General features: G+C 39.8%; 1 protein-coding gene across 1 annotated transcript in view; it reads left to right on the top strand.

The window, feature by feature from the left end:
- MSMB (microseminoprotein beta) overlaps positions 1 to 20,569 on the top strand; it is a 35,459-nt gene extending 14,890 nt beyond the window's left edge. Inside the window, exons 2-4 of the mRNA XM_037803914.1 lie at positions 14,170 to 14,275; positions 15,720 to 15,825; positions 20,455 to 20,569. Of these exons, the coding sequence (XP_037659842.1) occupies positions 14,170 to 14,275; positions 15,720 to 15,825; positions 20,455 to 20,569 (327 nt within the window). The remainder of the gene's footprint in view (positions 1 to 14,169; positions 14,276 to 15,719; positions 15,826 to 20,454) is intronic.
- Positions 20,570 to 20,692: the final 123 nt, after the last annotated feature.

The raw sequence follows: 20,692 nt of genomic DNA, 5'->3' as shown, positions 1-20,692 counted from the left end.
GTCAGTATATCTATCTTTATGTCAGTATCATGCTGTTTTGACCACTGTAGCTTTGTAATATGCTTTAAAGTCAGGAAGTGTGAGACCCACACTTCATTTTTCTTTCTTAAGATATTTTTAGCTATTCAGGACACCCTGACCTTCCAAAAAAAATTGATAATTGGTTTTTCTATCTCTGTAAAATAAGTTGTTGGGATTTTAATTGTTATTGCATTGAATCTATAAATCAGTTTGGGCATAATTGACATCTTATTTATATTTAGTCTTCAAATCCTTGAACACAGTATGTTCTTCCATTTATTTATATCTTCCTTGATTGCTTCCTTGATTGCTTCCCACAATTTTTTCTGTGTATAGGTCTTTTATGCCTTTGGTTAAATTTATTCTTAAATATTTGGTTCCTTTTGTTGCTATTGTAAATGGAATTTTTTCTTGATTTCCTCCTCAGCTTGCTCCTTACACTACTCATTTTTGTTTGTTGATATTATATCCTGCCAGCTTAATATACTTTTTTAGTAGTCCTAGAGCTTTTCTGTAGATTTTTCTGGATTTTCTACATATAGGTTCATCTTATCTACAAGTAGTGAAAGTTTTACTCCTCCTTTTCAATTTTAATGTCTTTTATTTCTTTTTCTTGCCTAATTTCTCTAGCTAGAACTTCTAGCACAATGTTGAATAACAGTGATGGCACTGGCCATCCTTGTCTTCTTCCTACATCAATTGAGATGATCATGTTCTTTTCCCCCTTTGAATTACTGATGTGGTGTATTACATTACTTGATTTTCTTGTGTTCTGCCACACTTGCATACCTGGAAAAAATCCCACTTGGTCTTGATGTATGATTCTTTTAATTGTTTCTAGATTTGATTTGCAAGTATTTTGTTGAGTTTTGCATCTATATTCATTAAAGAGATCAGTCTGTAATTTTCTTTTCTTGTAGTGCCTTTGGCTGGCTTTGCTATTAGGGTGACATTGGCTTCATAGTATGAGTTAGGTAGCTTTCCCTCCTCTTTGATTTTTTTGAAGAGTTTGAACATGATTGCTACTAAATCTTTCTTGAATGCTTGGGAGAATTCTCATGTGAAGCCATCTGGTCCTGGACTTTTCTTTTTTGGGAGGTTTTTGTTGACTAATCCAATCTCATTATTTATGATTGGTTTGTTGAGGTCTTATAATTCTTCTTGAGTCAGTGTTAATGTTCATGCTTTTCTAGGAAGTTGTCTGCTTCATCTTAGTTGTCTAGTTTATTAGCATACAGTTGCTAATAATATCCTCTCATTTCATTCCTTTATTTCTGCTGGATTACTAGCTATGCCCCTCCTTCCATTTCTGATTTTATTCATTTGCATCCTCTGTTAATTTTTTGTCTGCCTACATAAGGGTCCATAGATTTTATTGATTTTCTCAGAGAACCAACTTTTGGTTTTGTTGAATCTATTGTTTTTGTGCTCTCAGTTTCATTTTTTCTGCTCTAACTTTTGTTATTTCTTTCCTTCTTTTTGCTGTTCTTTCTCTAGTTCCTCTAGCTGAAGAGTTAATTCCTTAATTTTTGCTCTTTCTTCTTTTTTCCTTTTTTATTGTGAACTTTAACATATATGCATAGCAGTGATAACTTTCAAAGTACAATTGCACAAGTAGAAAGCAAATTTCAAAGAATGTCACGGGCCAAATTTCCACAACTCCAGCTATTTCCATTATTGTAAAATATAGCATACATGCAGAAAGGAGCTAACTTTGGATATACAACTCAGCAAGCAGTTATATAGGTATTTTCAAAAATTAGTATGGTTTACAGTTCCACAGTTTCCATTCTTTTCTTAATATGCAATATGAGGTACATATGGAAATGTGAAGACTTTCAAAGCACCATTCAATGAGCAGCTATAGAGAAACTCTCAAAGGATGCTATGTGTTACATTTTCACCATGTCATTAACTTCCTTCCAGCTATTTCAACACCCCAGCATCCAAATATACACACACATATATATATATACATATACATATAAATATACATATATATATATATATATATATATATATATAGTTTCAAATTCATAGACCTTTTGAAAATCTTATCTTGTTTTTGCTACCCATTCCTCTCACTTAATCTCTGTCTCCATCTTCAGGGGTGTCTGTTTAGTGAGCACCCTAACTTGTTCATATTGAAAGGGAGTGCTGACAGTATGGGGAAGGGGGCTGTATCTGATACCTGATTTAAAGAGGTTGTTGCCTCTGGGTTTAGGACTTGTCTGGCATAGGAACACTCTGGTTGATTTAAGTCTCTGAAAGATAAAACTTATTGAGTCAATCTTTTATAGAATCTCAGGTAGGGACCTAAGTATTTGGGGACTACTTTTGGTAAGGACATGGCATACTGTGGCCAATTGGGATGTCTAGCTGGAGCTTGCATAAAAGAAACATCCAGGATAGCCTCTCCTCTTCTATTTGGAATTTCCTCTCTATTTGGAATCTCAGCTTGTTACCTTTCTTTTTTCCCACTTTTGATCAAGTAGGCATTTTCAATCCCTCACTATGAGGGTCAGGCTCATTCCTGAGCATCATGTCCCTCCTGGGGGTGAGGTTAATGAATTTATTTGCAGAGTTGGGCTTAAAGAGAGAAAGACCACATCTGCACAACAAAAGAGTTTCCCTGGAGTTGCCTCTTAGGCATAATTATTGGAAGGCTCAGCCTCCCATTTAAAACCTAAATTTCACAAGAGCAAGCCTCAAGTCTAGGGCTTGATTTATTAAGTAGTGGGCTCCTAATTTCACTTAATATATATTCTATCCCAAGACAGTCAGTTTCTTACATTATCTTCACTTATTTGTATGATCATCATCACTCTCAACTTTAAACAATTATCATAACATAATACATCCCAGAGCTCTTTATCAGATGTTTATTACTCATCCGTAGTATTAGTGTAGTGTTGGTAAGGTTTTCCTATTAAATATAGTCATTAATATGTAATGGGTAGTTTTTCCATACCACTCTGTTGTGAACTCTCTGCACCGGTTTCATACCTTATAAGTATATCATGCTAACACTTATTTAGCTTTGTGGTGCTACTCTGTGGGTTACACGCCTTTAAACAATGTTTTACAAACATGTTCATCTTCAGTGCCTCACTGATCCTTATAGTCCCATTAATGAACCATAGTCACATTTGACCATTCCCATACTATTAAGATCACCCTCATTATCACAGCTGTACATCTTAGATTATCATTCCCCCTTCATTAGCTTCTGTCTATCTCTAGGTCCCCTATATTCTACATTATAAGACACTTATTTTACATTTTTCACAGAGTTCACATTAGTGGTAACATACACTATCCTTTTATGTCTGGCTTATTTCACTCAGCATTATGTCTTCAAGGTTCATCCATGTTGTCATATGTTTCTTGACCTCATTCCTTCTTACTGCCACATAGTATTCGATCATGTGTATATACCACGTTTTGTTTATCCACTCATCTGTTGAAGGACATTTAGATTGTTTCCATCTCTTGGCAATTGTGAACAATGCCACTATGAACATCGGTGTGCAAATAGTTTGTGTCACTGCTTTCAGATCTTCTGGGTATATACCAAGAAGTGAAATTGCTGGGTCATAGGATAACTCAATATCTAGTTTTCTGAGGAACCACCAAACCATCTTTCAGAGTGGCTGTACCATTATACAGTCCCACAAGCAATGAATAAGTGTTCCAATTTCTCCACATCCTCTCCAGCATTTGTAGTTCCCTGTTTGTTTAATGGCAGCCATTTATATTGGTACAAGATGAGATCTCACTGTGGCCTTGATTTGCATCTCCCTATAGATAGTGAATATGAACATTTTTTCATGTGTTTGTTAGCCATTTGTAATTCCTCTTCAGAGAAATGTCTCTTGATATCTTTTGCCCATTTTATAATTGGGCTATTTGTACTGTTGTCATTGAGTTGTGGGATTTCTTTATATATGCAAGAAATCAGTCTCTTATCAGATACATGGTTTCCAAATATTTTCTCCCATTGCACTGGTGCCTCATTACCTTTTTGACAAATTCCCTTGAGGTATAGAAGCTTTTAATTTTGAAGAGTTCCAATTTATCTATTTTTGCTTTCATTGCTTGTGCTTTGTGTGTAAGGTCTAAGAAGTGACCTCCTAATACTAGATCTTGAAGATGTTTCCCTACATGATCTTCTAGGAGTTTTATGGTACTGTCTCTTATATTGAGATCTTTGATCCACTTTCAGTTAGTTTTTGTATAGGGTGTGAGGTAGGGGTCCTCTTTCATTCTTTTGGATATGGATATCTAGTTCTCCCAGCCCTATTTGTTGAAGAGACTGCTCTGTTCCAGTTCAGAGGGTTTGGGGGCCTTATCAAAAATCAGTTGACCATAGATGTGGGGATCTATTTCCAAATTCTCAATTCAATTCCATTGATCAATATGTCTATCTTTGTGCCAGTACCATGCTGTTTTGACTGCTGTGACCTTACAGTAGGCTTCAAAGTCAAAAAGTGTAAGTTCTCCCACTTTGTTTTTCTTTTTGGAAGGTTTTTAGCAATTTTAGGCCCCTTTACTTCCAAAAAAATTGATAACTAGTTTTTCCAAGTCTGACAAGTAGGTTGTTGAAATTTTGATGTAAATTGCATTGAATCTGTAGATGAGTTTGGATAGAATTGAAATCTTAATGATGTTTAACCTTCCATCTTTCCATCTCTTTAGGTCCCATTATATTTCTTTTATGTACTTTTCTGTGTAGAGGTCTTTTACATCCCTGATTAAGTTTATTCCTAGGTACTTGATTTTTTTAGTTGCTAGTGAGAATGGAATCTTTTTCTCGAGTGTATTTTCAGTTAGGTCATTTCTAGTGTATAGGAGTATTTCTGCCTTCTGTTCATTAATCTTGTATTCCACGACTTTACTGAATTTGTTTTCCAGCTCAAGTATCTGTGTCATCAATTTCCCAGTGTTTTCCAGATATAAGATCATATCATCTGCCAAAAATGACAGTTTTACTTCTTCTTTTCCAATTTGGATGCCTTTTATTTCTTTATCTTGCCGGATTGCCCTGGCTAGCACTTCCAGCACAATGTTGAATAACAGTGGTGACAGCGGGCATCCTTGTCTTGTTCCTGATCTTAGAGGGAAGGCTTTCAGTCTCTCAACATTGAGTACTATGCTGGCTGTGGGTTTTTCACATATGCCTTTTATCACATTGCAGAAGTTTCCTTCAATTCCAACCTTTTGAAGAGTTTTTATCAAAAAAGGATGTTGAATTTTGTGGAATGTTTTTTTCAGCATCAATTGAGATGATCATTTGGTTTTTCTCTTCTGATTTGTTAAAGTGTTGTATTACATAGATTGATTCTCTTATGAAGAATCACCATTGCATGCCTAGGACAAACCCCACTTGGTCATGGTATATGATTTTTTAATGTGTCTTTGGATTCAATTTGCAAGTATTTTGTTGAGAATTTTTGCACTTATATTCACTCGGGACACTGGGCCTGTAGTATTCCTTACTTGTAGCATCTTTTTCTGGTTTTGATATTAGATTGATGTTGGCTTCATAAAATAAGTTAGGTAGTGTTCCATTTTACTCAATTTTTTGAAATAGTTGAAGTAGGAATGGTGTCAGCACTTTTTTGAAAGTTTGGTAGAATTCCCCTGTGAAGCCATCTGGCCCTGGGCTTTATTTGTAGGAAGATTTTTGATGACTGATTGGATCTCTTTACTTGTGATTGGTTTGTTGAGGTCTCAATTTCTTCTCTGGTCAGTCTAGGTTGTTCATATGTTTCCAGGAAATTGTCCATTTCCTCTAAATTATCTAGTTTGTTAGCATACAGTTGTTCATTATATCCTCTTATGATTTTTTAAATTACTTTGGGATCCACGGTAATGTCCCCCCTCTCATTTATTATTTTGTTTACTTGGGTCTTCTCTCTTTTTGACTTTGTCAGTCCAGCTGAGGGCTTGTCAATCTTGTTGATCTTCTCAAAGGCCCAACTTTTGGTTTTATTTATATTCTCTATTGTTTCTTTGTTCTCCATATCATTTATTTCTGCTTTAATCCTTGTTATTTATTTTCTTCTACTTGATATCAGGATTAGTTTGCTGATCATTTTCTAGCTTCTTCAGTTGTTCCATTAGTTCTTTGATTTTAGCTCTTACTTCTTTTTTAATGTATGTATTTTGAGCTAAAAATTTCCCCCTCAATACCAGCTTTGCTGCATCCCATAAGTTTTGATATGTGGTGTTCTCATTTTCATTTGTCTCTAGATATTTAGCAATTTCTATTGCAATTCCTTCTTTGACCCACTGTTTGCTTATAAGTGTGTTTTTTAACCCCCAGATATTTGCGAATGTTCTAGATCTTTGATGGTCATTGACTTCTAGTTGAATTCCATTGTGGTCAGAGAATGTGCTTTGAATAATTTCAATATTTTTAATTTTATAGAGGCTTGTTTTCTGCCCCAGTATATGATATATCCTGTAGAAAGTTCTGTAAGCCCTAGAGAAGAATGTATATCCCAGGAATTTTGGATGCAATGCTTTATATATATATCTGTTTAGTCTCATTCATTTATCACATTTTTTATATTCTCAATTTCCTTATTTGTCCTCTCTGGTTGATCTATCTGTAGGAAAGAGTGGTGTATTGAAGTCTCCCACAATTATTGTGGAAATATCTATTGCTTCCTTCAGTTTTGCCAATGTTTGTCTCATGTTCTTTGGATTACCTCGATTGGGTGTGTAACATTTATGACTGTTATTTCTTCTTGGTAAATTGTCCCTTTTCTTAGTATACAGTGTCCTATTTTGTCTATTATAACATCCTTGCATTTAAAGTCCATTTTTTCTGAAATTAGTATTTGCTACTCCTGCTTTCTTCTGGCTGTACTTTGCATGGAATATTTTTTCCATCCTTTCACTTTCAATTTCTTTGGGTAGCTCGGTGTAAGATATGTCTCTTGTAAACAATGTATTGATGGCTCATATTTTTTACTCCATTCTGCCAGTCTATATCTTTTAATTGGGGAGTTTAATGCATTCACATTCACTGTTATTACTGTGAAGCCTGTTGTTAATCATCCATCTTTTCCTTTGCTTTTTATTTGTCAGATCTGTTTTTTCACTCTATTTCCTTTAAGATACCCTTACTAAAACTCTTTAGTTCTATGTCCTTCTCCAGACCTCTCTCTCCTTTTTTTTTTTTTTTTTTTTTCATCCAGTAGAGCTCCCTTTAGTATTTGTTGTAGGGTGAGTCTCTTGTTAACAAATTCTCTCAGCATTTCTTTGTCTGTGAAAATTTTAAGATCTCCCTCAATTTTGAAGGAGAACTTTGTGTGATAAAGAATTCCTGACTGGCAATTTTTCTCTTTCAAAATTTTAAATATGTCATACCAATGCTTTCTTGCCTCCATGGTGCCCATTGAGTAGTCAGTACTCAGTCTTATGTTGTTTCCCTTGTATGTGGTGAATTGCTTCTCTCTTACTCCTTTGGGACTTTCTCCCTCCTCTTCAGTATTTGACAATTTGATCAGAATATATTTCAGAGTAGGTTTATTTGGATTTATTTCTATTTGGAGTCCATTCCACATCTTTGATTTGCATGTTTATGTCATTTAGAAGGGTTAGGAAGTTTTCCCCAACCATGTCTTCAAATACTCTTCCTAGCCCTTTACTTTTACCTTTCCCTTCTGGAACACCAATGATTCTTATATTTGTGTGCTTCATATTGTTCATCATTTCCTTTAGATCTGTTTCAAATTTTTCAAATTTTTTCACCATTTGTTCTTTTGTGCTTTCACTTTCCATTGCCCTATCCTTGAGTTCACTAATTCATCCTCTACCTTTCTAATTCTGGTGTTATGTGCCTCAAGGGTATTTTGAATTTGATCAGCATTATCTTTTATGTCCATAAGATCTACTATTTTTTATTTACTCTTGCAAATTCTTCTTTGCCCTTCTAGAGTTTTCTACATGTCCTTTATATCCTGAGCCAGGATACTGATGCTTGTGTGTGTGCCGGTTTGAATGTATTATGTCCCCCCAAAAAGCCATATTCTTTGATGCAATCTTGTGGGGCAGACATAATAGTGGGGATTAAGTTGGAACATTTGAATTAGGTTGTTTGCATGGAGATGCGCCCCACCCAACTGTAGATGATAACTGATGGGACATTTCCATGGAGGCATGGCCCCACCCATTCAGGGTGGTCCTTGATCAGTGGAGCCATATAAACGTGCTGACTCAAAGAGACTGAACTGAGTGCAGCTGGGAGTGATGTTTTGAAGAGGAGCAAGCTTGCTAGAGAGGAACGTCCTGGGAGAAAGCCATTTTGAGGCCAGAGCTTTGGAGCGGACGCCGGCTGCCTTCCTAGCTAGCAGAGGTTTTCCAGATGCCATTGGCCATCCTCCGGTGAAGGTACCCAATTGCTGATGTGTTACCTTGGATGCTTTGTGGCCTTAAGACTGTAACTGTGTAGCAAAATAACCCCCCGTTTCATAAAAGCCTATCCATCTCTGGTGTTTTGCATTCTGCAGCATTAGCAAACTAAAACAGTGTGTATTTCTTTGATTAATTGCTCCAAGTTCTGTGTCTCCTGTGGCTTTTTAATTCAGACATTTGGGTTATACATATCTTCTGCTTTCTTCATATGCATTATAATGTTTTGTTTTTGGCCTCTTGGCATTTATTTATCTTGATAGGGTTCTTTTAGGATATGCAGGATTATTGAACATTTATCTGTAATTTGGCTGAGCTCCAGTTTGTTACAGTGCACTTTCCCTGACCTTCTAGCAGTTGGTACTTCCCTGAGCCACTTCTTAACCTCAAGCCCATTCTCCCCAACTTTGTGCACTGAGTGGTAGTCCAAACCATGTTGAAGTCCAACCAGCACACCAATTTTCCATGTGCACTGGGGACTGTCAGCCCTTTGGTTGTGGGGTGTAGTCTGTCCAGTTGGCATGGAGTCTGTCCCAGGACCCAGTGGTCCCAGCCATTCCCAGGACTGCAGGTAGAGTACTCTGGGGCTGCAGAGCTGCAAGTTCCACCTTCCAGCTCAAATGCCTCACAGTCCATTTCTGCCATGCACCCATGAGTCCCTGGGATTGGGAGAGAGCTCCTGGCATTTTCTTGCAGCACCCCTGCCTCTAGGCTGTGCACACCATGGGCTTCTGTGAGGAAGAATGGATGCCATCACAATCCCCCCAAATCTCAGATTCCCTCAAAGAAGGGAATTTTATTGTTTTTTTTAAGTAAAATTTTTAAAAATGAGTGCCCTGTTTAGCCTCTATATATTTGTGAATTTTCCTGCCATCCACCTGTTATTGATTTCCAACTTTGTTCCTTTATGATATGAAAAAGTGTTTTGTATAATTTTGATCTTTTTAAATTTATTGATACTTGCTTTGTGAACAAATGTGGTTTATCCTGCAGAATGATCCATGAGCACTTGGGAAAAATGTATATCTTGCTGTTGCGCAGTGCAAAGTTCTGTAATTGTTTGTTAAGTCTAATTCATTTACCATGCTATTCAAAATCTCTGTTTCCTTATTGAGCCTCTGTCTAGATGTTCTATCCATTGATGACAGTGTTGTATGAAGTCTCCATCTATTATTGTAGAGGTGTCTACTTCTTCCTTCAATGCTTCCAGTGCTTGCTTCATGTATTTTTGAGTACTCTGGCTTGCTGCATAACTATTTATGATTGTTATGTCTTTTTGATGAATTGCCCCTTTTATCTTCCTTGTCTCTTTTAATTGTTTTACATTTGAAGTCTAAATTTTCTGATATAAGTATAGCTAATCCTGCTCTTTTCTAGTTGTTGTTTGTGTGAAATGTCTTTTTCCAACCTTTCACTTTCAACCTATATTTGCCTTTGGGTCTCTTTCACTTTGCTATATCTGCCATTATGCAAAATACCAGAAATGGATTGGCTTTTACAAAGGGGATTTATTAGGTTACATATTTACAGTTCTAAGGCCGTAAGAGTGTCCAGGCTAAGGCATCCACAAGAGGATACCTTCAATGAAGAAAGGCTGATGGCATCTGGGACACTCATGTTAGCTGGGGAAGCATGTGGCTGGCATCTGCTGGTCCTTTGCTCCTGGGCTTTAGCTTCAAAATGACTTTCTCCAGAATATCTCTGACTCTCTGTCTCTCTTGATTCATCAGCTCCTGTGGATCTAACCATCTGGGGGTCCTCTTTTACCTTCTCTGGGGCTAACTCTGGGCTACATATCCTAGCCTATCATCACCAAACATCCATCTGTCTGCATCTCAGAGCATCTCTGAAAGCTTATAGCTTCTTCAGAGGGCAAACTGTGGATTACATATCTTGGGTTCTCTCCAACATGTCTCTCTCAGCTTTTCTGAGCTCCTTCTCTCCATGAACTCTCTTAAGGACTCCAGTAAACTACTCAAGACCCACCCTGAATGTACAGGTTCACACTTCCATGGAAATAAGTCATTTAAAGGCCATGCTCACAATTTGGAGGGTTACATTGCTATGGAAACAATTTAATCAAAAGGTCTCACCCAACAAGATTGGATTAAAAGATCATGGCTCTTCTAGGGTCTATTCAGATCTATTCTGTCTGCAGTATGCTGCACTTCCTGGATCTGTAATTTTATGTCTTTCATAAAACTTGGGAAATTTTCAATTATTATTTCCTATTACTCTTTCTACCCCCTTTCTCTTCTCTTCTCATACTGTGACACCCATAACACATAACTCCTTTAACTCAGTTGAAGTGTTAGTTTCTTCCTTTTACTGGGCCATATCTTCATGCATTCATGAGTCATGATTTTTTGCTGGTGTCAAGGCACCTGATTTTTTGCTGGTTTCTAGACATCTGACTTCCTTGTCTATTCTAGAGGTCATTTTCTCCCTTTTACCTAGGATTTCCCTGTTGGTTGGCTTTTTTCTCTATCTGTTCTTTCTCAATCAGTTCAACTTATCCTAGACCCTCTAACATAGCTCTTTAAAAACTGGTCAGAATTTCTGAGTTCTTGTTTTTCTGAATCTTGACCTGTCAATATGGAAGTTTTTTGGTTTTCATTGAGGAGGTTCTCCGCAGATTGGATCTACCCCACCCCAGTCAGGTTTTTCCAGACAAAACAGGCCCAAGGCTCTGGAAGAAGGTGTAATAAGTTTCAAGGTTCCCTGGGGAGGAGACACTGCAGGATTCCAGTCTTTCTTATGGAATTTCTTGCATTTTCTATCCTGCCCAGCAGGTGGCAGTTGTCAATGCCCCACTGGTGTAAAGAGGTGCGGTGCCTTTAATCCTTAGCAGACCATCCCAATGCCAGGTGTCTGTTTGAGACAGAGGCTGTGGCAGAGGGAGGTTTTAAACTGCTTCTCTTTTCCAGTCCCTGGGGTCTGAATTCTCTGAATGAGAGCTGCCATTTATGTTGGGCCCTGACCTCCCCCCCCCTTTCTTGGGGTAGATAAGCCTTTCAGGGAATTTTCTTCTTCACCTGAATAGTTTCTCTGTCTCTCAAATATTCCTTAATTCCCCCTTACCTGGAGCAGTGCTGAAAACTGAAAAAGGCTGCTTCTTTCTTGATGCTAAAAGGTGAAAAATAATCCTTTTCAGACTCCACCCATAGACTCCCAGCTTCGCCAGCCAAGAGCTGGAGTTGCTACCTGGATCTATGTGCCCCTTTTCTTGGGGCACAACCCTTTTCCAGTGTTCTGAGCTCAGCTGACTCCAAAAGCCTCTGTTTCCTTCTTTTCTATCAGTTCCACCTCCCCTCTGTTCAGTTGCTACCTCTGGGTTCCATTTGAGCTTGCTCTGGGTTTATCTGTATCTGGAGCTTGTGTTCAACAGTCTGAATTCATTAATTAAATCCACAATTGGAGTTTGCTTGATCTCTCCTTCCCTTACTCCTATTAGAGACTGCTTCTTCCTCCCCAGGGAGTGACTCCAAAACAGCTCCTCTGCCAGTAGGGGAAGGGCTCCAGCCTCCAAGCTTGAGAGACTGACTTACTGTTCTGCTCTGCATTCTCAGCACTACCACCTATTCTCCTGGTTCATTTTGACCTCACCTTAACTAATACCATTTTCAAAGATCCTACATCCAAAGGTTGACACCCACATGACCAGTGGTCTAGGACTGGAACACGGCTTTGTGGTGGTACAGTTCTCTTCACAGCTGAGAGAGTCCTCAGTAATAGAGGAGTGATGTGATGTTCACCTGGGGCCCTGTCTCAGATGAACGTGCTTTCAGCCATTGTCATGAGAATAGACCAGGGATGGGGTTGTCCCATCTGGTCTGTGCAGAACCCCTCCACCCCCTGCAGTCAGAATAGACTATGGATCTCACAGGCCTGATAATGTCCGCACCTGCTACTGGAAAATATTTAAGACCACTCACCCTAGGACATGCAGGAAAATCTGTCTGGAGTTGAGAAATCAAAAGAAGCAGCCATTTCTCTAAAGGGACAGTTTTCTAGTGTCTCTGCCAGGAGGCTTCACCTCTGGTTAGTGTGATGCCATCCACCTGGAATAGCCTTACAAACACCTGCTTCCTAGGCACTCTTCCTGCTGCCTGCTCATGTCAAGAGCTCATGCTGATTGATTGCAGGAAAGGATGACAAGAAGGCAAGGAGGGAAGGTGGAAGAATAAAATATGGAAAATGGAAGGGACTTAGAGTCCATTCAAGTGAGGTTCTCAGACCATGGCATGGGTTTCCAGCTTTTCTGCTTGAAAGGCAGAATCGCAAATCCCATCCCAGATCTACTGAACTGGAATCTGCACTTTAAGAGCTCCTAATGTTTCATATGAACATTAGAGAAGCATTGGTTTTGATCATTTTTCCTGTGGTTCTTACATGAGGATCTTGGACAAAATGCAGAGGCTCAGGTCCTGTCCTTATAGAAGGAGACTGAGATTCTGTATGTTTATTAGCTCCCCAGGTGTTCTGACACTGCAAAAGTGGGAGAACCCTGCTTTTCACAGGTGAGGAAAGTGCCAAGTGGGCAATCTCAGTCTGTGTTAAGGCCTGCCAAAAATAACATATTTAACTAGCTCCCTCATCAACATTTTTGGATGCCCAGCTTTTCAAGATTATGTCCCTTCTGCTTTAGAGTGGTTGGGACATACTGTGGGGGATTTGGGAGATTTGACATACTCAAATTTATGTCTTCTCTTTTTCTTTATTCTTAGAATAAGATAAATATTTACCAGTGTTTCCTTTGATTATTTTATGATTTTATTGTAAAATTTTAACCCTTGACTCCTTTTAGAATTTATTTCATTGTGGGGACTAGAGTAGGAAATTAATTTTATTTCTTCCCCAAATAGTCCACTCCTTGTTCTAATACCATTTACTGAATAATTAATCACCATGGATTTGAAAAACCAAGATTCCCTTATTATAAACCTGTGTAAATATTTATAAATACACTTACTGGGTTTTCTATTTTATTCCACATATTTGTCTTTCCAGTATTATATCAGTAACACACTATTAATTACTTCATAATCAATTTCTTACAACAAAAGGACTCTCACCCCCACATGATCCTTTTTAGAAAGTTCCTGGAATTCCATTGTTTGTTTATTTAACTAGCTAATCTCAAAAACTTGATGAAAACAATTGGATCCTTTCCCTTGTCCTACAGATACAGTTTCAGTCTAGTTTAATTGGTTCATATATGCAGCCCTCAAAGAGCCCTTATCATCTGAAAAATGAAGTTATTAGCCTCCTGGTCTGTAGGTGCAACCTGCTCCTAACCTAACTTTCCAGTCACATCACTGACTAATCCAGTCGGCTCTAGAGAGTCTCTAGCTGCATTGCCTTTGTCTCCATGTCTTTGTGGTTGTTTCATTCTCTTTTTGAAATTCTCTTCCTCTCCCCCTTTTTTCTCCTTTAAATTCTATATATTCTGCAAAGTAGTTATGTCACCTTACCCACCAGAGCTTCCTGAACCTCTTCTGTAATAAAATGGCACCCTCTCATGATGGCTCTCTGACTTTCAGCCCCTTTCTATGGTTTATTTTAACAACTTGGGTAGGTCTCTTTGGCTTGCTAGGTTGAGGGTGGATGCTCCATCTTTGTAAGTAACTTCCAGAGACCAAGGGGGCTCCTTGTACCTGGTACCCAGTTAATGTCTACTGTAAGAATCCACTTCTCCACTCCCTACCCCTTTTTACATTGCAGAGTTCTCTTCTGGGCAGCCTGCTGGTCTTCATCACCTTTGTGTCTCTAGGCAATGCCTACTGCTTTCTCAAATGCAATGTATACACTCCAGGAAATTCACCTGTTGGTAAGTCCTGATTTTTCAATGTTAATTATGTTATTGTAATCTGGTAGATGTGACCCTGTTGGCAGTTGAAAGCCTGATAAGGAGGGTTAGGGGACTTTGATTTGCCATTTCTATAAAACAGTGCTTCTCTGCTGTAGCTATAGGACAGTAACATGTAGAGCATTCGAAACTTACCTGTGCTCAGCCCCCATCCAAGACAAGGTAAGTTGAAACTTCTGGAGTAGGACTTGCACATCTAAAAACTCCCCAAAGCAGTACTTCTCGCACTTTAAAGTGCATGCAGATCACCTAGGAATCTTGCTAAAATGCAGGTTCTGATTCAGTGGGTCTGGAGTTGGGCTGGGATTCTGCAGGTCTCCCAGGTGATGCTGACACCACCGGTCCTTCAGCCACACTTTGACTGTCAAGGATTGAAAGCAGCTGTCCTCACCTCCTCATTTGAATGACTTGGGAGACCTTTTTAATAATATGGAGGCCTGGTACCCACCTCCCCCTGCATCTAGTGCACAAATTTTGACCACGTTGTTTTGGGGCAGAGCCCAGGCTTAGGTGTTGTTTTTCGTTTTTGTGTTTTGTTTTTTGTTTTTTGTTTTGTACTCAGGATGTTTCCCATGTGCAGCCAGGTGTGAGAACACTGATCCAAAGCAAAGGGAAGTGGAGAAATGAGACATTTATCCAGAGATAATCCAGCAAGAAAAAATTACAGCCCCCAATTCCCTATAGGCTCATAATAGCTATCTGATTAAAGAGGAGGGCCATATATTATTCATAATTGACATCTCTGTTCTGAAATAAAATCTTGAAGGATTTAAGCTTGCTGGAAGAAAAAATTACTAGTGGCATGAACTACATATACAGGAACATAACCATGGGTGAACACAGAAGCACTGTAGAAGGGTGCCTTCAAAATCAATGACATTAGCTATCCCTTTTTACTTTTTAGTGTACTGGAATAGCTAGAAGGAAATTTAACTGCAACCCAGTAGCCTTGATTCTTGAGAATGAACTATAACTATATAGCTTACATGGTGTGACTGTGTGATTGTGAAAACCTTGTGGCCTACACTCCCTTTATCCAGTGTATGGACACATGAGTAGAAAAAATGGCCCAAAAAGTAAATGAATAATAGCTGGGGTTGGGATGATTTGGGTATTCTTTTTTACTTTTATTTTTAATTTTTTGGAGTAATGAAAATGTTCAAAAATTGACTGTGGTGATGAGTACACAACTATATGATGATATTCTGAACCATTGGTTGTGTGCAGTGGATGATTGTAGGGCATGTAAATATATCTCAATAAAATTGCATTTTAAAAAAATCAACAAGACTGTCCCTCCTTGTGAGGGGTTGTGAGGGAGGGGTTGGCCTTAATTTCTTGACAAGCTTTTTGCCCCTTGCATGATCTGGAGACTCTACTGAAGATGCTACCTGTGTTCTTGTAGAATGCAAGGGTCCCCTTGGAGTCCCACACCAGCTGAACTCAGAGTGGAAGTCCGAGGGATGTGAGTGGTGTATTTGCAGAGAAGATGGAATTTCCTGTTGCATCTTGTAAGTCCCAAGTCAGCAGTCATCAAGGAGGGGACCCAGTGGCTGCTGAGCTGATCTCTGGTAAAACCTAGTCCCTCTTTTGAAATCCCATCCTTCAAGGGATTTATTTGCAGTACAACTGCTTTTAATTTGCTCTTGAAACTTGATAAATATGCTTATTACCAAATACCTATACCAAGATGGGTTGCTGAAGACAGGGAGGGGCATCCAATGCCCAAAGCTCTCCTAGAGGTTTGCCAGCTCCTTACTTCATGTGTGGACTGTGGCTATTTGCAGCAACATAGTGATTCTGAGAAAAGGTAGAGCGAGGAGATGTGGGGATTCAGGAATTATCTGTGGTTTGACTTCTACAAGGCACCCCATGCTGTTCCACTGCTTGAGTTTAACTCAAGGCAGCACAAACGCCATGCAGCTATTTGGCATGGCCTATGGGCTCCCTGTAGCAAGACCCTAACATAACAGTTTCCTTAGCAGCTGCTTCCATACGAGCCCCTCCATCTTCTCCCCCATCTGGAATTCATCTGATATCTTCACTTCAGCCTTGGCTTGCAGCATTTTGCTTTGATGATAGAAGCACTGGTGCAAAGTAGTGCTTCCCAAAACTGCCCTGTCATCGACTTCTCTGAGGTCCTGAGGAAATAGAGTCCTAGTGGCCATCCTCGTCACATGGGAAGGCACCTCCCTAGTGGTGGAGTAGCCATGGACCCAGGCTTTGGCATCCCACAGTTAGGGCAGGGACAACAGGAGGGATGCGAATGTGAGCATTATGGGTTTCCCAGAGGGAAAGGGGAAGGGAAGGGTGGCAGGAGGAATAATAAAGGAAATAATCAATGAAGCTTTCCCAACTCTTATGAAAGACATGGAGTCGTGGGTCCAGGAGGTGTGGCATACCCCAAACAGAGTTGATCCAAATAGACCTATTCCAAGACACTTACTAATCAGATTTTCAGATGTTGAAGATGGGGAGGGGTTCTGGGAGCAGCAGGAGAGAGGCAATCCATCTCATACTGGAGAAGTTCGATAAGACTGAGTGTGGATCTCTCGGTGGAGGCCATGGAGGCAAGAAGGCAGTGGTGCAATGTATTAGAGATGCTAGGTGAGGGGAACTGCCATCAAGGGTCCTATATCCAGCAAGACTGCCCTTCAAGGATGAGGGAGAATTTAAAACATTTACAGATAAGCAGACACTGGGAGAGTTCATGAATGGGAGACCTCGTCTATGGGAAATACTGGGGGGAGTGCTGCAAACAGGTGGGAGGGGACAGGAGAGAGAGGTTTGGAGAGGAGTGTAGAAATGAGGATATCAGGAGACAGAAAGAGGGTATACATCAGGCATTTGATGTTGAAGGAGTACAGAATGTTCTAGAGGATTGATTGTGTAGACCTAGAAATGGATAGCACAATACTGTGTGATTGTGACACAATATTGTAAGTACACTGAAAAAAGATGACTGTGAATTTGGTTGAAAGAGGAAGGTTAGGGGGCTGTATGGCACCAGAAGGAAAGATAGGAGATAAAGACTGGGACTGTATAACTTAGTGAAACCTAGAGTGGTCAATGAGTGTGATTAAATGTACAAATATAAGAATGTTTTTGCATGAGGGAGCAGCAAGAAGGAATGAAGTTGTGAGGTATGCAAGGACGTGAATGGACCACGAGGACAGTAGGTTGAGTGAAATAAGCCAGAAATGAAAAGACAAACATTTTAATGCCTCACTAATATGGACTAATAATTATGTGTAAAGTCTGAGAATCAACTCTGGGAACATGGGATATAAGGGGAAGGCTTATGTATAGGTTCCTAGATTGTAAGCCCTTACAGCAGTCATACTTATTTGTGAGTTGTAACAGTGATTTCTAATTTTTGAGATTCTGAACTGTTTTTGTGTGACGTGGTCGGTCCCTGGAGCTTCGGGTGTCTGTGTGGCACCAGGGACTTGGAGCCAGAGTTTGGCAGCTGTGAGAGTCAGCATTGCCCCGTGAATCAACTGTTAAAGAGGCTGAAAAGGAGGTCAGACTTCGATTGCAGATATGCATGAAATGGAGTTGGTTGAAATTGGGGTAGATCAGACTAAAGGGTAGAGGATGACATTAACCACGTCTTAAAACTTTGGCTTCTGTGTGGGACCAAAGGAAGAGATGGCTATATGGTGCAAAATCTATATTATCTGTAGCACACTGTTCTTGTTTGCTAATGCTGCCAGAATGCAAAACACCAGAAATGGATTGACTTTTATAAAGACGGTTTATTTGGTTACACAGTTATAGTCTTAAGGCCATAAAATATACATCAACAAAGGGTACCTTCACTGGAGGATGGCCAATGGCATCCGGAAAACCTCTGTTAGCCGTGAAGGCATGTGGCTGGCATCTGCTCCAAGTTCTGGTTTCAAAATGGCTGTCTCCCAGGATGTTCCTCTCTAGGCTGCAGCTCCTCTTCAAAATGTCACTCTTATTTGCTCTTGGGGCATTTGTTGTCCTAGCTTCTCTGGAGCAAGAGTATGCTTTCAACGCTGTCTTCAAACTGTCTCTCATCTGCAGCTCCTCTCTTAGCTCCTGTGCATTCTTCAAAGTGTCCCTCTTGGCTGTAGCAAGCTCGCTCCTTCTGTCTGAGCTTATATAGTGCTCCAGTCAACTAAGCCAGGCCCATTCTGAATGGGCGGGGCCACACCTCCATGGAAATTATCCAATGAAAGATCTCGCCCACAGTTGACTGATCACATCTCCACAGAAACATCCCATCAAAAGTCTCCAACCCAATCAACACCAATAGGTTTCCTGCCCACACAAGACTGCATCAAAGATAATAGCATTTTGGGGGACATAATACATCCAAACTAGCAAACACACTATATAATTTAACTTGTATGGTCAATTTATTCAAATGCCATAATTACATGGAATCTGGACTAGGGAGTGAGACCTTGTTGATTTGTACAAGTTAACATGAAGCCCCAATACAACCCAGAGTAATTTGGGTAGCGAATAAAAAGTATTTGCAAAGCCCCCTTGAGTGGCTGTGGAAAAATGTGGAAATACTAAACTTTCCCAGCTGGGGAATTCCTGATATTCTCGCAAGCATTGGAGGCCACCAGCTTAGCAGGTTGAGCCCTCGATCTTAGGGCTTGCCCTTATGAAGCTTGTTTCTGCAAAGGAGAGGCTAAGCCTACTCATCACTGTGCCTAAGAGTCACCCCCAAGGGCCTCTTTTGTTGCTCAGATGTGGCCTTTCTCTCTAAGCTATCTCAGCAGGTAAACTCACTGCCCACCCCCCTATGTGAGACATGACTCCCAGGGGATATAAATCTCCCTGGCAATGTGAAATATGACTTCTGGGGACAAGCCTGGACCCTGCCTTGTGTGACTGAGAAAGCCTTCTGGACCAAAAGGGGGAAGAAAATTGAAACAAAATAAAATTTATGTGGCTGAGAGATTTCAAATAGAGTTGAGAGGTCATTCTGGAGATAACTCTTATGTGTTACATAGATATCCCTTTTTAGTTTTCAGTTTGTTAGAATAGTTAGAAGGAAATATCTGAAACTGTTGATCTGCAATCCAGTATCCTTGATTCTTGAAGGCAATTGTATAACTATATAGCTTATATGGTGTGACCGTATGAATGTGAAAACGCTATGGCTCACACTCCCTTTGCCCAGTATTTGGATAAATGAGTAGAAAAATGTTGACAAAAATTAAATGAATAATATGGAGGAGGGGGATACGGGATGTTTTGGGTGTTCTTTTTACTCTTATTTTTATTCTCATTTTTATTTTTTGGAGTAATGGAAAAGTTCAAAAATTGATTTGATGATGAATGCACAATTATATGATGATACTGTGAACAATTGTTTTACACTTTGGATGACTGTATGGTATGTGAATATATTTCAGTTAAAAATTTTTTTAAAAAAAGCAAATGGGGGAGGAAGGGTATGGGATGTTTTGAGTGTTCTCTTTTACTTTTATTTTTATTCTTATTTTCATTTTTATTTTTTGGAGTATTGAATATGTTCAAAACTTGATTGTGGTGTTGAATGCACAACTATATGATGTAACTGTGATCAATTGTTGTACACTTTAGATGTATAGTATGTGAATATATTTCAATAAAATTACATTAAAAAATTGAATGTGGGGGGTGAATTTTCCCCAGGGTGGTGGTCCCTGGTTTCTACGTGCTTCTCCGTGGGCTCCATAACCCTGGGCTGGCATGTCCTCTTGGCTGAGCTCTTTGGAGAGGCCTCCAGTATCACAGCAACAGTGATGCTGGCCAGTCCCTGAACAGGGGGTACAGGCAGAGCCCAGCTTAAGCAGATTGCCCAGCTCAGGATACACAGCCCCAGCCCTTGCCTGAACTCACTGATGTCCTCCTGTGTTCCAGGATGGAATCCAAAAACCATGATGGGGTCCATGTGACTCTAGGGTATAGACAGAGCCAGGTTCCAGGTTTGGGGCCGCGAGCCAAGGAGTGCCCTTAAGTGGGTGCTGGCCAGAATAAGGGCTCCCCAGGACTGGTGAGGGAGACACCCGATGCAGCTGGGTTGTGGGCTGCTCTCAGCAGAGAGCTGGCCCTGGGGAGGATGGGCGTCATTTCTCTTCTAATAGGTTTTGCTCTTGTCTCTGTGACAGTGTTCCTAAGCCTGTGGGTTTTGACACAGACAATTGCAAGACAATCTTGAACAGGAAGACCTGCAATTATACTGTGGTAGAGAAGAAGGACCCAAGAAAGATCTGTCTTTTCTAAGGACAGATAATGTGATGTGCCCCTACTGGGCCCAGGCCTCCAGCATGAGGCCAGTCTTCATTGTCTTATGACCTTCAAAATGTTTGATTGTTGTAGCCCTATCTATCAGTAAAAAAATGGTTT

This window comes from Choloepus didactylus, chromosome 15 (genome assembly GCF_015220235.1).
Source record: "Choloepus didactylus isolate mChoDid1 chromosome 15, mChoDid1.pri, whole genome shotgun sequence".
NCBI classification, from domain to species: Eukaryota; Metazoa; Chordata; class Mammalia; order Pilosa; family Megalonychidae; genus Choloepus; species Choloepus didactylus.
The sequence above is the reverse complement of the archived record's forward strand: the minus strand, read 5'-3'. Positions and strand labels throughout refer to the sequence as shown.